This window comes from Patagioenas fasciata, chromosome 6 (assembly GCF_037038585.1).
Source record: "Patagioenas fasciata isolate bPatFas1 chromosome 6, bPatFas1.hap1, whole genome shotgun sequence".
Taxonomy (NCBI): Eukaryota; Metazoa; Chordata; class Aves; order Columbiformes; family Columbidae; genus Patagioenas; species Patagioenas fasciata.
The window spans coordinates 25,933,016-25,947,052 of record NC_092525.1 but is presented as its reverse complement, the minus strand read 5'-3'; the positions used below and the strand labels follow the sequence as shown (position 1 = coordinate 25,947,052).

The 14,037-nt window shown below is 38.0% G+C and overlaps 1 protein-coding gene across 4 annotated transcripts in view; it reads left to right on the top strand.

Moving 5' to 3' along the window:
* Positions 1-14,037, top strand: part of DENND1B (DENN domain containing 1B) — a 152,959-nt gene that overhangs the window by 46,598 nt on the left and 92,324 nt on the right. For all 4 annotated transcript variants that reach the window (XM_071810295.1, XM_065842135.2, XM_065842134.2 and 1 more), the window contains one exon: positions 9,691-9,740. In XM_071810295.1, coding sequence (XP_071666396.1) covers positions 9,691-9,740 — 50 coding nt within the window. The remainder of the gene's footprint in view (positions 1-9,690; positions 9,741-14,037) is intronic.

The window sequence follows — 14,037 nt, the reverse complement described above, 5'->3', positions numbered from 1 at the left end:
TCTTTCTTATGATTTAGTTCACAAAAAAGGGCAGTTTTATATGTTGTGCTGGGGCTGTTGTTCCCACTTTGACTGTTGTAGTCAGACTATAATGTTTTTTGCTTCTGCTGCTGCAATGTGCCCAGGTCGAAGCAAAATGGTTAGAAAACTGAGGGAGCCAGAAATTGTGAAGTGCTATTTCAAACAAGGTGGAATCTTTGGTGTAGTGTGTGTGTTTGTTTGTTTATTTGTTTTGTTTTGTTTCGTGGTTTGTTGTTTTTTTTTTTTTTCCCCGTCAGCCTGCAAAACTATGTTTTACAGAAAAATCCGGAGATTTTACTGGTGACACTAAGAGGAGATTTGAAAGACCCCAGTAGCTGTCAAAAATGTTTGCTGGTTGTACCTCCAAAAGCGTGGCAACCTCTGATCACCTGTACGGAAAAGACAATGTGGTGTCATGTGTGGATAAAACCATTGACTACTTTATAAAGTCAATCCATTTTGCTGTTTTCTCCCTTCTACCTCAAAAATTATCTTATCCTTTTCTTACTTCTGGCCTTTCATTCTGGTTTCCTGGTTGCTGCATGTTGTGAGTCCTCTGCCTTGGCTACTTCTATCAAAATTGAAGTTGCTTTTTTTGTTTGTTTTTTATAATTAGTACTATGCATAGTTTGAAGGCTTCAGTGACATGCTGGAATTTATGGAGGAAAAAGATATTGGAATATTTGGAATATATTTGGAACAAAATATACTTAGAGTTCAGTCTGAAATGTATCAACTGTCATCAAGAGTAGAGTATTATGCTTGAAGTTTTATTACTTTTTTCAGTATATTTTGTTTTTATGGAAATGCAGCTATTTATTATTAGAAGGATACTTCTATAGTTAATTTTACTTTAAAAAAATTATTTCCCTGATGATTGAGAAGAATATTCAAGCTGGGCATGAGGAAGAATTGTTTTACAATGGGAGTGGTGACACACTGGCATGGGTTGCCCAGAGAGGTGGTGGCTGCCCCATACCTGGAGACATCCCAGGCCAGGCTGGACGGAGCAAATATTGAATAAGCAGAGTTGGGCATGTTCCAAATAGTCTCTTTTCTGTCCTGTGCTATCAGAGTATTCCAATGTGGAATGAAAATCTTAACAGGTAAAACAAATAAGAACCAGTTTTAATATGTGCTTTATTTTATGATGGTTATTTTTTCACCACCAGAGAAGCAGCATCTGAACAGGCTGTGCAGGAAGTTCTCCATGTCACTGCCAAAGCTGCCTCATCACTGGTGTTGTAAGCAGTGGGAAGTCTTAAGTCTTGACTGAAATAAATATTTCTGCCCTCTTAGCTGTGCAGGATGACACATGGATTTTAATGTGTCTTTCAAAGGCTTACATATTTGGATTTTGAAAGTGATGTCTACCTTATCTCTAGTTTAAGACAATTTCTCTGAGTTTCCAGATAATGTTAGAGATGCTGTCATTGAAAGTGTATATTAATAAGAAGTTGCTTTTTCCCTACTGCATGATGATAGAAAATTATGTGTTATACTCTAGTGTCTTTTTTTTTTTTTACAAAATACAAGAACTTTCTTAAAGATCAGAAATATTCTACTATCTTAAAAGTTAAATATTGCCCGCATAGTAGTCTCAAGAGTGGAGACGGAAGAGCGTATTTCCTGTTTTTCCCAGCACTCTGATATTGCCTGGGGAATAATGGTCTCCCTGACAGAGGTCAGGGAAGTTGTTCATTGGTGCAGGGAATACAAATATTATATGTTTGCTAGGGCTATATGGGGAAGTATTATTTCTCTTATTTTTGTTTGCCTTACCAGTAAGGGGGGTGGGTGGCAAGATTTCGATCTACACTTATTCTAATGGGAATTTCCTTGGGAAGAAGAGCATTGTCAGTTTTTATGGTTTTATTATGAGTTCCAGGAAAGTTTGGGGTTTTTTCATCAGGTAAATTAACTTGTACTGAACTTCACATGATTTTAACTATTCAGCTATTTCTAACTGAGCTTGTTATTTTAAAGTGAACTTTGGGTGCTTGTATGCTGACACAAATCTGGCTGAAATATGCTTTATTTTTAACTGGTTACATGATACGATTCAGGAACAATTAGACAAATAGAGAGTCCAACATTTTATAACTTGGTAAAAATCTGATTTTTTTTTAAAACTTATTCTGTGGTTGTTTAGGAAAACGTACTTATTCTTCAGTCTTGCAGGACAGTGAGATTAACAATGCCTTATAAAGTACTTGGAGCTAATTAATACATTTGTTCTTTTCCCATTGTAAGGTGCCATTGAAAGATGCTTTAAAAGCAGTGAAGTCTGCAGCACCAGCCATAGTCTGCTGTACAGGGCAGGAGCATACTGTATTTATTTTTGTCTGTATTTCATGTGCTGTTAGTTCTAAGTGATGTTGCAACAATCATCTGTAAGTTCAGTGGCAGACACAGTCCTGCTGCCTCATCAGTCTCCGTGATCTACCTGCGTTCCCATTGTGCTGCAGAGCACAGAGCAGCCAGGCTGAGCTACCAACCATCTCCAGCCGCCTGCCTGGCCAGGCCGGGAGGGGAACCAGCCTTCTCATCCTTCCCTCCTCCCCTGAGGCATGTAACTGGGAGGTGGCCAAGTGGAGAAGAGACAGGGAGCAGGAAGAAATAAACTCTGCGGTTTTTTAAGTGATCTCCTCCTCTTTCACAAGTATTCAACTCCACATTTGTTTTAGACAGCAAATAGTGCTCTGAATAGACTTTAGAAAGATGAAGACATGACACTTTTGAGAGAGCAGGCCACCTTCTCCAAGGCTTGTTGTTTAAACATTACAAGCAACCTGATTCTTCCGGATGTCAGTCACAGGGTGTAGAGCCTCGCCAGTTTGTGTGTCAGCCAACTAAATGAGGATCAAAAATTGTCTCAGCAGCGGAGTAGAATTTGTGTTCAGTGGGTCAAAACAGGTAACGATTGTAGGAATGTGTACACGGCTCATCTTAGTGGAGTTTTCATCTTTCTTGAATCCGTTACTGAGAGCTTCTGCTACATGGTCCGGAATCACCTTCTCCTTTAGATGTTTGTCAGGGATGTAGGAACTCTGAGGTGTCAGTGGTATTCGTATAGAATTAGTTGTCAGAAAACACAGCACTATCCACAGCTTACTCTATGAGCTGGAAAGAGCCGGTCTATTTTGAGGGAGCTGTGATTGCATGAATTTTTTAATCTTCTGGGAATAAAAATATTGCAAGAGGTAGAGCTTAGAGGGCACATCTATGGGTCTGTGTTTTGCTGCCCACACAGCACTGAAACTCCTGTATCACACAGTTGTGTTGCCTCCAACATTTCATGTCATGGCAGCAGTCACCCTGGGGTGTTATGGAGCAGATGAAATGGTGCTATGTGCATGTGACTTTTATGAGACTGCCTCATAAATATGACTAGAAGGCCAATTGGTAATTACTATTAAATATCAATATTTCTCTGAAACAATTTCAGAGTGTTCTTTGTAGTTTACCTTTAGAACTAGAGGAAGATTTGAAATATCCAAAGGCAAAAATGCAGAAGGTCAACTACTGGTTGTGTTTCTTTGCAGTATACAAAGTGGGACTCATTGCTGAGTCTGGGAAACTTTCTTGTTTCAAGTGATTCATGAAGGTTGGGGAAGGGTGTTGTTTGTGTTGCAGAGAGCTTGGTAGAGTCACGTAGTTGTACAGTTCTGCTTTCCAGTCTCCACAGGTAGCACTGAGCTCCTGAAAATTCTAAATATGTACACTGTATTTAACAAATGTGGAAATGCTAATTAAAATACTTTAAACTGGAGATTTCTGACTTAAGTTTTTAAAAACAATAAATAAGTCATGTAATTTAGTGGTTAATTCTTGCAAAAATGAAGTTCTGTAACCTTAAGGTACATATTTATTTACTGCTACAAAGAGCTTTGCATCTCCAACCTAAACCATTTGCATTTAATCGCTGTATTCTTTTTTGCTTTGTGTGTTCAGAAAGCAGCTGATTATTTATTTATTACCTTACAGAACTAGAGGTAATCACTGAATGATGCACTTGGGGGAGAGGCACATAGAGGTTAAAAATAGTTATGGAGGCCTGATAATGACTTCCATGCTTTAGACCTTTGGATTTCCATAAATGTAATCTAGGATTAAATTTTTTTTTATTATTCAAACCATTTGTGCCTTTATTGTAGCTACAATTTTCTGATGAGATTTTTAGCAGAGGTAAGAGCTAAGTCTTTGAAATCCAACTGCAGCTGCTGACTCCGCATGGGTCCCTGCTGTGGGTGTGAGCGGCTTCAGAGGAAGGAAAAGGAAGAGTCAGCGTCGAGGCCGGAGCTCACCTTTTCATCACCCGTTTTATGTGGTAGCATCAGAATTTCACCTTCGTTGAGCCGTAACGATGAAGGGCTCTACACTGCAAGATGCTAAGCAGCCTGGCTTTGATTTAATAACGGACCTAAATCTGTGCTTAACTTTAAGCATTTAAATATTCCCTATGAAGTCACTGGTTTGAGTCAGAAGTACCTGTCATGACAGTCTTAAATCTCAAGCAGACCTCTTATTTGTGTGTTTGGACTGGCACAGGGTCACTGAAAAGTATGGTAAGGAATGGTGAAATAGAGTCCTTGTTGAGGAAAGATGAGAGAGCGAGTTGGGTCAAGAGTGAAGAAGGGGGGACATTGGGGCTGGAGCTGGAGATTTGAGTAGGGAAAACTGATAAGAAGAACCAAAAGAGAGACCTGCCATCAAGGGTTTCAAGAAAAGACCTTTAAAGGGAGGTTAGTGGGGAGAGGAAGTTCTAGCAAGAAAAAAAAAATAGTAAGAGTTTTGAAGGACAATTACAAGCAATAATAAAATAGAATAGCAAGTAGCTTTTGTCAGATGACTGAAAAAAACTGAAGACTTTAATGAAGTAGATATGACAAAGGGAAGACTGACAAAAAAGAGGATTTCCTCTTTCAGTGAAAAGGAGCGGGGAAAAGGACCTCACAAAAATAAGCTGGAGAAATATGAGAAAGACAAAAACTAGAAAAATATTGTTACTGAGAAAGAAAAAAGCTGAAGAAGTAAAAATAATGGGGAGGAAGTGCAAAAGCATTTTGTAGTGGATGACCATGTATTTGTGCTTCTGTAATTGATATTTCTTGGGCTGATTTCTGTCTCAGAATACAGAGATGAGAATAGCTATCTAGCTATTTGAGCGGTAGTTTATATGAATTATGTTGGTAACCTGGTCCGGATTATGTAATTAAATAATTCACATTATCTTGGTTACTATCTATTAGGCCATTTCTTTGCTCTGTATCCTGGCGTGTCTCTGGAATGGACACGGTGTGACTGTGTCTCAGTGCCAGGCTGCTCCCTTTCTCTCCAGAGATGCTCTTTCCATAGGTAGAACTTAATTTCTGTTGATTCCTCAAGTCGTCAGGCCTCATCTACACAGAAAAAGGTAACCAGTTGAAATGCGTAATTTAAAGTGAAAAAACCCATTTACATTTCTGTAGAGACACGTTAATAAGCTGATTCTGTAATATGTGTCAAATCTGGTGCAATTTGGCCATAGAAGTAGCTCATGTACCTTCTGCCAGCTGTAGTGAGATCCAGTTGTGTCTTGTTCAGGTGGAAAAGGAACTGAGTATTCTCCCAAATCACTGTGCTCTGCCATGTATACAACTTTGTATGTTTACAGATAACACCTCTTTGAGGTATCTCTGTTTTCGTTTCAGAATAGCAAGTTAACAGTCAGAACCTCATATGTGCTTGCTCTTCTAAAACAATACAGTTTGTATGAATTTGTGTGATACTGTCACTCTGCCTTGTTGGATAAAAATATGAAAAGTGAAGTGTAATGAAATTCTAACTTCATTAATTTAAGAGAAACATGTCAATTAGCTTAGTGGGGTCAGACTGCCCGCTTGTTTCTGACAGGCTCCAAGTGTGCAAAGTGATGCTGAGCTCAGTGTTGGTGCTCTGAGCTTTCCCTGGGAAGGTGAAGCTGCTCTTGGTGGGTGACACTAGACTGGAAATAAAATAATTGTTTGCAGTTCTGATTACTGACTTCTGAACAGCCATGAAGGTTTTGTACGGTTGTATCCATTGACTGTGATATCATAAAAAAAAAAAAAAATCCTACTTTTCTAGTTAATAAGGAATATGGTGTCTATCTTGAATCTAACCAAAATGACTAACCAGTAATTTCACTTAAGGGCAAGATTGTGAGTTATTTTTCTGCGGAAAACTGGCTTGTGCAAGTTCCAAATCATCTTCTACCAGATTTTACATTGCTTTATAAAATGATGACACACAGAATTAGCTGTATGGCTATCAAAATAAGCCAGGAACACTAAATAAATCTTACTTTTTAGGCTACTGTAATATCGTCTCAATGCAGAACCAGTGAGCATGACCAGGGTAGGCTGGAGGTGTGTAGTGCATTTTGTGAAAGTGAATTAATAAAACCACTGGACCATGAGCTTGTGAGAGTGCAAGTTTCTGCTGCTGGGCTATGGGCATAAAGGAAATATTTTCTTAAATACCATTTCCATTTTTGTTTAAGCTTTGTGAGAGGGAAGCAGCATGCTATAGTTTGTATGACAGTCATTTTATGATATTCCTCTTTCTCTTGGAGCTTGTGTAAGGATTGAGATAGTTATCCTTTCACTTAGCAATGAAACTCAATTGTGTATGCAACTGTATATAGTTATTTGATGTTTGAAAGTAGAGAGATAATATTTTACTTGTGTGGGGTTTTGTTGTTGTTGTTGTTTTTGCTTTTTTACATTGTCCTCTTCCACCTGTATAAAATTTCTTTTCTTTCTGAAACAGTGACCATTTCTGAAAGCACTAATACTCTGAGGGCAAGAGGAGGAAGCAGTCATGGGACATGTGAATAAAGGATAATTTGCTTTCTGAAGACTTGTACAACCTTTTGTCTTTAGAAATAAACACATATTGTTATGAAGCTTTGAAAATAGAAGACGATAAATACATTATTCTTTTTCTGAGGATGTGTATTTTGACTCAAGAGGAAGTCCTGGCTGAGTTTTATTGGATCCTTGAAAATGATGACCCATTAGGAGCCAGAGCTCAAATTTAATTCGGTAGAGAGGTTACTGAAAGTATCAGCTGTGGTTGTACATGAATAGTGACTGTGTATGTGAATGTGTATATAATGTCATTTGCATTTTAAATTTGCCTAGGAGCATCTTGGGGGCACCTTGTTTTCTTCCATTTAAAAAATCAGAATAGCACCTGTAATTAAGGGCGAGCGCTGAGCCCTGGAAGCTAGGTAGGACTTCCATCTATTGATCTGTGTAAACCCGGCTTATGCTGTCAGGGGAGAAGCAGTCAACTGCTGAGCTGCTTTGTCACTGACATAAGCTGAGAGGGGATTTTTTTTTTTTTTGTCTATACTGTTTATACACCAGTCTATAGACCTGCTGGCTGGTTGAATTTTAAAGAGTGCGGAGGTTTAAAGACTTGTCCCCCGAGGGATGCTCCTGCCAGTTGGGAGGCGAGCAGAGGCTGCTCTGCAGAAGTTGTGCTGGCCGGGGGGGATGGAGCAGAGTGGGGGCAAACCCTGTCCTGCAGATTCCCTGGAAAATGCTGCAAAACAGCCCCATAATTTTCAGGTTGTTTAGTCAAAATATTGAGCTAATACCTTTGGTGTTTTTGTTTTCTTGTGTGATAATTTATTCTGAGAGAATACAATGGGGAACATAAATGAATACATTTCCATACCCAATTCTGAGTCAGTGCTAAGCTCACCAGGCAGCAATTAAAATCCTTAGTAGTAAGGAGAAAATGACTTCCTATAGTGTGAGAATAGGTGCAGATTTGGAAAGAGAATTGAAATAGAGTATCAAATGATATTTATTTGGAATGTGAAAAGCAAGCTTTATGAGCCTGAAGTGAGAAGCTATTTGGAAATGTTTAGGATATTTCTAAGTTAAAAGTTTTGATTACCCTGTTCTGCTTGCTTTCTTTTGTTAGAGTTTATTGTTACTACTACAAGAATCATGTGTGCATGTTTCCTGCCTACAGAAATTCAAATATTTACCTGCCTTGTGTGTATTTTGCCCCTCACCCTTCCACAGCAGGTGCTCACAACAGTTTTGATGGTGCTTAAGCAGTTTCTTTTGGAGAATATTATGTGTACTGCTATTGTTCATAATTAAGTCAATAACCTTTCCCAAAACACAACATGTGGCTTTCATACCCTTCTTTACCTGTTCTGACAAAGTAAATGTTCCAGAGATTTCTTGAACTCTCTTGTATGACTTAGAAATTCTAGAAAATTGACTTTTCCATTTTGTGCAATGATTTACTGGAGCACACCATATACCTTTAAAATGTTGGAACTAACATGTGCATGTTGTATTCAGAGGCATGTTTCTCCTGAACTATTTGTTCCTTACTGAGGAACTGGCATGACTCCTTCATGTTTTACGCCATCCACCGAGCCAGGCAAATGTTTGAAGTAAATAGTCATTGCAGTGTGTAGGAATTTAAATACATAATTTCCCCTAATGGGAGTTGACTGTTCACTGTGCAGTAAACAGAGGGTTCAGGCTGGAGAGTGCTAACATCTTGGATCAAGTTCTTAAACCCCCACATGCAGCTCTGGAAATTTGCTATCAACACGCATGTTTCTGAAAACAGGCACCTTGTGTGCTGAGTGGTGACTGCAGCGGGGTACCTGTCTCTTTGTTGTTCTGCTGCAGAAAGGGAGTTGTGCAGCTTTGCTGACCAACTGTGTTGGGGTCAATTGTCTCTCCTTAGCTGGAGCGTTTCACAGAGGGTTCATTTTCCCAGTTGGGAGAAAGGAAGTAAAACCTGTTTTTCTGGGATCTTGTAAGGTCATTGTTCAGTACTTGCTGTTAACTGATCTGGTAGTTCACTTTTCTTTTTTTTTTTTTTAAAGAAAATGTTGGCTAGTTTGGGAGCATTTTTATATTTTAATTAACACATTTTATTTGCCACTAAACAGCTTCTTAAATAAAATTCTGCAAGAAAGAGTGACATTATCCTTTTGTATTATAGTACGAATGTAGATCCGGTGGATTTCACCCCCCCGCTTCCCTTTATTAATAGTGAGGCTTGCTTGTGAAACCTGAAGGGTTAATCATATAAATTTCTCCTTCGGACCAGCAGACGATTTCCATCACTTTCAGCATTCGACTATGGAACATGTATAGAGTTGTTATACCTCTCTGCAATTCATTCTGCTGCCAACTTCATTCCCTTTTCTCTGCCTGCATTTTAATTGAAACAACATTTGTATTTTTGAGCCAGGATCTGTCAGAAGTCCCTGTGGCTAGTCTGTGGTACAAGTAGCAGCAGACGTGGCTTACCCATATGGTGTGGTGCTTCTTGTAAAATCCATATGGCCTTGTTGAAGGGAATCCCAGCGGGGATGTGAAGGGTGTTAATACCCTTCAGGCCAGGCCTTTCCCTCCTGGGGCTTCTATGGCATTGTCTTTGCAATCTGCCATAGCACAAACTTAATTCCTTTTTAATAATCAATTATTTCAGTCCAGGAACGTGTGCTGTATGTTTTGCAATCATATATTGCCTGAATTTATGATTTGTTATGATTATTTTTGGATATTTTTTAAAAGCAAGCTGTAGGGCAGTTGCTATCAAATACAAATGAAAGCCTTTTCAAAATGCTAACTCTATTTCTTTCACTTCCATTTACAGGAAGTGCTGAACAGCGTTCCAAAGTTCTGCTTTCCTTTTGACGTTGAAAGGTATGTAGTACAGTTATAGTTTGTTTAAAAATATTTCTTAAAAAATTATATTCAGCATCATTGCAAGGAAATATTTAAAAGAAAACATGTTGTACTCTCTAAACTTGCACCTGCAAATGAGAAGAACGTCCTTTGTGTTCAATTAAGAATGAAAATACTAGTCAGACATTATTGCAGCGAAATGCAAATTTAGAGAATTTTAGGGACATCTCTTTCAAGATAGAGCTACATTCTGGCTCCCAGTTTTGTCCATTATACTTGTAAACACCATTGGTGTCAATATAAGGATATAACATAGTTTCCTTCAAACAGCAAGCATTATAAAAAATGTTACAGTGCACCAGGACATAAAAGCTCACTGCGCAGTACTGAAAACATGTTGTTTGAGTTCAGAGAAATTAAGACTTTAATTGCATGGAAGTAACAAAATATGTAATTGATTTTTCTTAGAGAAGAGTCAAGACCATTATTTATAATTAATTAGACCTTACCTTTCTGGTATCAGTTATAGTGTGGCTTCCATGTAATGCTGCCAGTCATTTAAATTGTTCATATAAAACATTTTTATTAATTAAAATAGTTAGGCTTGTCAAAATGATTAATGGCAATTAATTTAGTAAATTTTCCTCTCTCAATTTGGAAGACTCATATTGTCCTAACCAGCAAAGATTGAATTAGAAGCTTGATTTCCATAATTAATGAAAGATACACCCAGGTAATGTGCAGGACGAGCTGGTTTCAGAACAACATTGGTGTCAGTCACAGATGGAGACCCTAAGTTGAGAAACATCTATCGGAGGCAAGAAGCTGCCATCTGAGGAGTGAAAGGTGGTGTGTATATAAAGGAAAGAGAGGCTTTGCAGAGAAACACAATGGCAAAATAAAGACCTTCATAAACACAACTTCCCTGAAGTAAACTGGGTTCATTTAGTCTTTTATAGTTGAATTTAATTAAGTTGTTTGGGTTTTGAACTGGTGAAGCTCACCATCCTTTAAGCTGTTTTAATGACTTAATTAATACAGTTGTCAGTGTTGGCTTTAAAGCATTAAAGTCTTCAGTGTGCTCAAGATATGTACAGAGTTCTGTTTGAAATTGGTAATGAAGATAAATAATGGAAATAAAATTTAAGGATAACAGAAAAAGGTGAGGTTCTGTTGCTGCCATCCAGTGGCAAGAAGATAATCAATGGCAGCAAATAATTTAGTTTCAAATAACTCGTCTTGTGTTAACTATTTCTGTTCAGCCGTTCAGAAGACACTTCGTTGCTTGTGTGACGTGGATAAGATTAATCAATGCGCTGTGGGAATACATGAATTTAAAGCATAGCTCGCTGTGTATTTTTGCGGAGTATCCAAAGAGAGAAAAACAAAACCAAACCAAAAAGTAAAGGGATGTTTATTGTTTGTCTGTTGTTACCCTCCCATGCCCCTCTCCCCAGACACGCTTTTTGATTCATGGGCTCATGCTCGCCTATAAAGCAGTGCTCTCAAAGATGCAAAATTTCTACTAATTTCGTAACATTGGGCGTTGAACAGAAGAGGAAAGGTTCTTGGAAGCCGAGACAGATGACAATGGGAACGGAACCGCAGTGTTTGTTTGGGCTGCTGACTCCTCAGGCAGCGCCGCAGCATCTTCAAAATCAGCCACCGTGCTTGCAGTGTCTTGTGCAGCTGGGAGCTGAGGTTTGGGGGATTTGTGAGAGAACCAAAGGCCTTGTGGGATCATGAGAGTATAAAAGAGGGCCGGACAAGGAGGAGGGGAGAGCTATTGTGGGGAAAAGAACAGAAATACTGACAGCTCATTCAAGAAAGCAGACAACTGTTTACTGGCAAGCTGTTTGTGTGCACAACTTACTGACTACGAGGTGTATTTACCATATATTAATCAATTCAAGCGTTTTCTATAGTGTATACATATATTACCACTGCTTTTAAAGGAAACTATTCAGTTGTCTTCTGCTTTCTCAGTTTTATTTTTTGTTTTGAAATTTGGACTGATAGAAAAGTATTGAGAAAAACACGGCTATAGCTTCTTTTTGTATGGCTTTTTTCCAATGGACGTTTAAGATGTGACAAGTGTTTTAGTTTTTGTCTAGCTGTAAATGTGCTTTTCACTTGTTTGGTGAATATACATATATATAAAACTTTTTTCTTCCTGGTACAGAGGATCATTATAGACTGTACACCTAATACCCCAAAGTATTTCACAGGCAGTTTCTGTGCAGAAAGCTTTGATTGAAGTGAAACACGAAGTATCTGTTTCATTGATCATATTGTACTTCAGAGAGCATAGGTTCTCAACTTGTATTGTGTGTACTAAACGTCTATAAACCACTTCAATCAATATCTGATCTTAGTAAGAGCTAGAAATTACCAGTGCAAAAGTGATAACTTCCACTGATGCTGCTGATCAGGATACCTAGAAAAAGATGTGATTCTGTTCCACAGATTGCTTCTGGGTCCCTACTGCACAGCAGAGCTGGAGGGAACATTGCCTTTTCTGTTAACTATCTAAATAAAACTCCTTAAAGAAGGAAATCTATATTCTTCAAAGTATGGAAATAGTAAAGTTAAAGCACAGTAATAACATCATCGTCACCTGTTTTCTTCCACCTTACCTGTATTAATTAATAAATGAATGAAAAAGTCAATGAAATAAGAACATGTATTTGATTTTGTTTCATTCACTATGCTTCCATGATTGTAGACAGAGATCTAGATTTGTTTCTTACTATTTGATGCTGCTTACATCATCTCACCAAGCACACGTACATTAGTTACCTTTTATGCAGATGTTATAAGTATGTGTATACTACTCATTCCAATTATCAAAAGTACATACTGTGAATGGTGCTTAAAAATCTGTAAGTAACTCCCATTAAATTTAAACTGAAAGTCAACCCAAAAAAGGCACAATGGTGTAATGTTTTGACCATGACCTAAACTTTGAGATCTATATATAACTTTTTATTGAAAGCAGGCACGTAATTTCATTACTGCCAGTTATGGCTTACATCTTATTTTGAAGGGGTTAAGAAATGAGTTACATCATAGAAGTTCTTGAACATTTACTCCAAGAACCTTTGTATTTTTTTGTGAATAAATTATTTTAGGCTTATTACATGGCACAATTGTATAACATTCTAACAGTTTGCTTATGTACATTTACAGATGATTTTTTTTTTTTTTGCTACAGTATTCCTTTCTGTTTGTTTTCATATAGAATTGGCGTATTTACCACTTGAGATTAATAGAGGTTTTAATTTCCTTTTCTGTGTTTACTGCATTAATTTTAATACATCAGAAAAAAACCCACTTTGGTCTTCTCTCTTGTTCCTGGAATCCTTTGTGCAAATTCTGCATGGTTTTCTTCAGTTTTTTTCCCCAGCAGTCTTCCATATTTTCACTCTCAACCCAAAACTCAGGCCTAGCTTTGCAGAGTGCCCACATCTTTATCTCTACATCTATCAGTTATTTAGCTGGATGACCACTGGTGAGCACGCAAATTCTTCTCTTGTTCTTTTTGGCTCCATTTCAAATTCAGTCTGAAGTTTTGCTAAGTTATTGTTTGAGCCCTCAGTTTTGTCTGTGCTTTGCATCTCCTCTCATTTGTCTCTGCCACAAATACTTCCCCTCTCTCCTTCCATTCCTTTGTGTTTTCCTTTTCAGGATACATTTCTTCTGCGGAATGTGTCGCGTGTGTGCCATTTTAGCTAAGACGCTTTGGAAACTGCCTCTAGGATCAGCATGGAGACGATGATCCGCACCTCATTTATTTCCCTGCTGCACTCAGCCAATCACATGGAAAGTGTTATATTTTGGAGTGTAGACATGGTGCTGCTGCTGTAGAAGATTTCTCATTAGCAGCAGAATATTGCTAAAGTGTGGGAATTACTGTGTGTGTTACTTAACTCATAATCTGTTGGGGTCAGTGAGTAATGATGGTAGGAATGACATCACTTTCACTCTCCTATTCCTGGCTAATGCTGTTTCTGTTGGTATTTCTGGTAAAAGTCTGTGTGCAGAAACACAGCTATGACCAAGACAAGTGAAAATATGGCTGTAGCGATCATTGGATTTGTAGATTTTGTGAAGGGCAATTGTAAGATATTTACACAAAAATTTGTGCCTTCAGAGTAAATAGTTGAGAATGAAAAGTGAGTAATTGAGAATGTATTTCAAGCTCTATGGGTGAAGATAATTAAACTATAGCATTTCCTGTATACTTAAGTCATTTCAGTCAGTTTGCAAGGTGGGTTGCAAATTCAAAAATGCAGCAGCAGTTTTATACAATTGG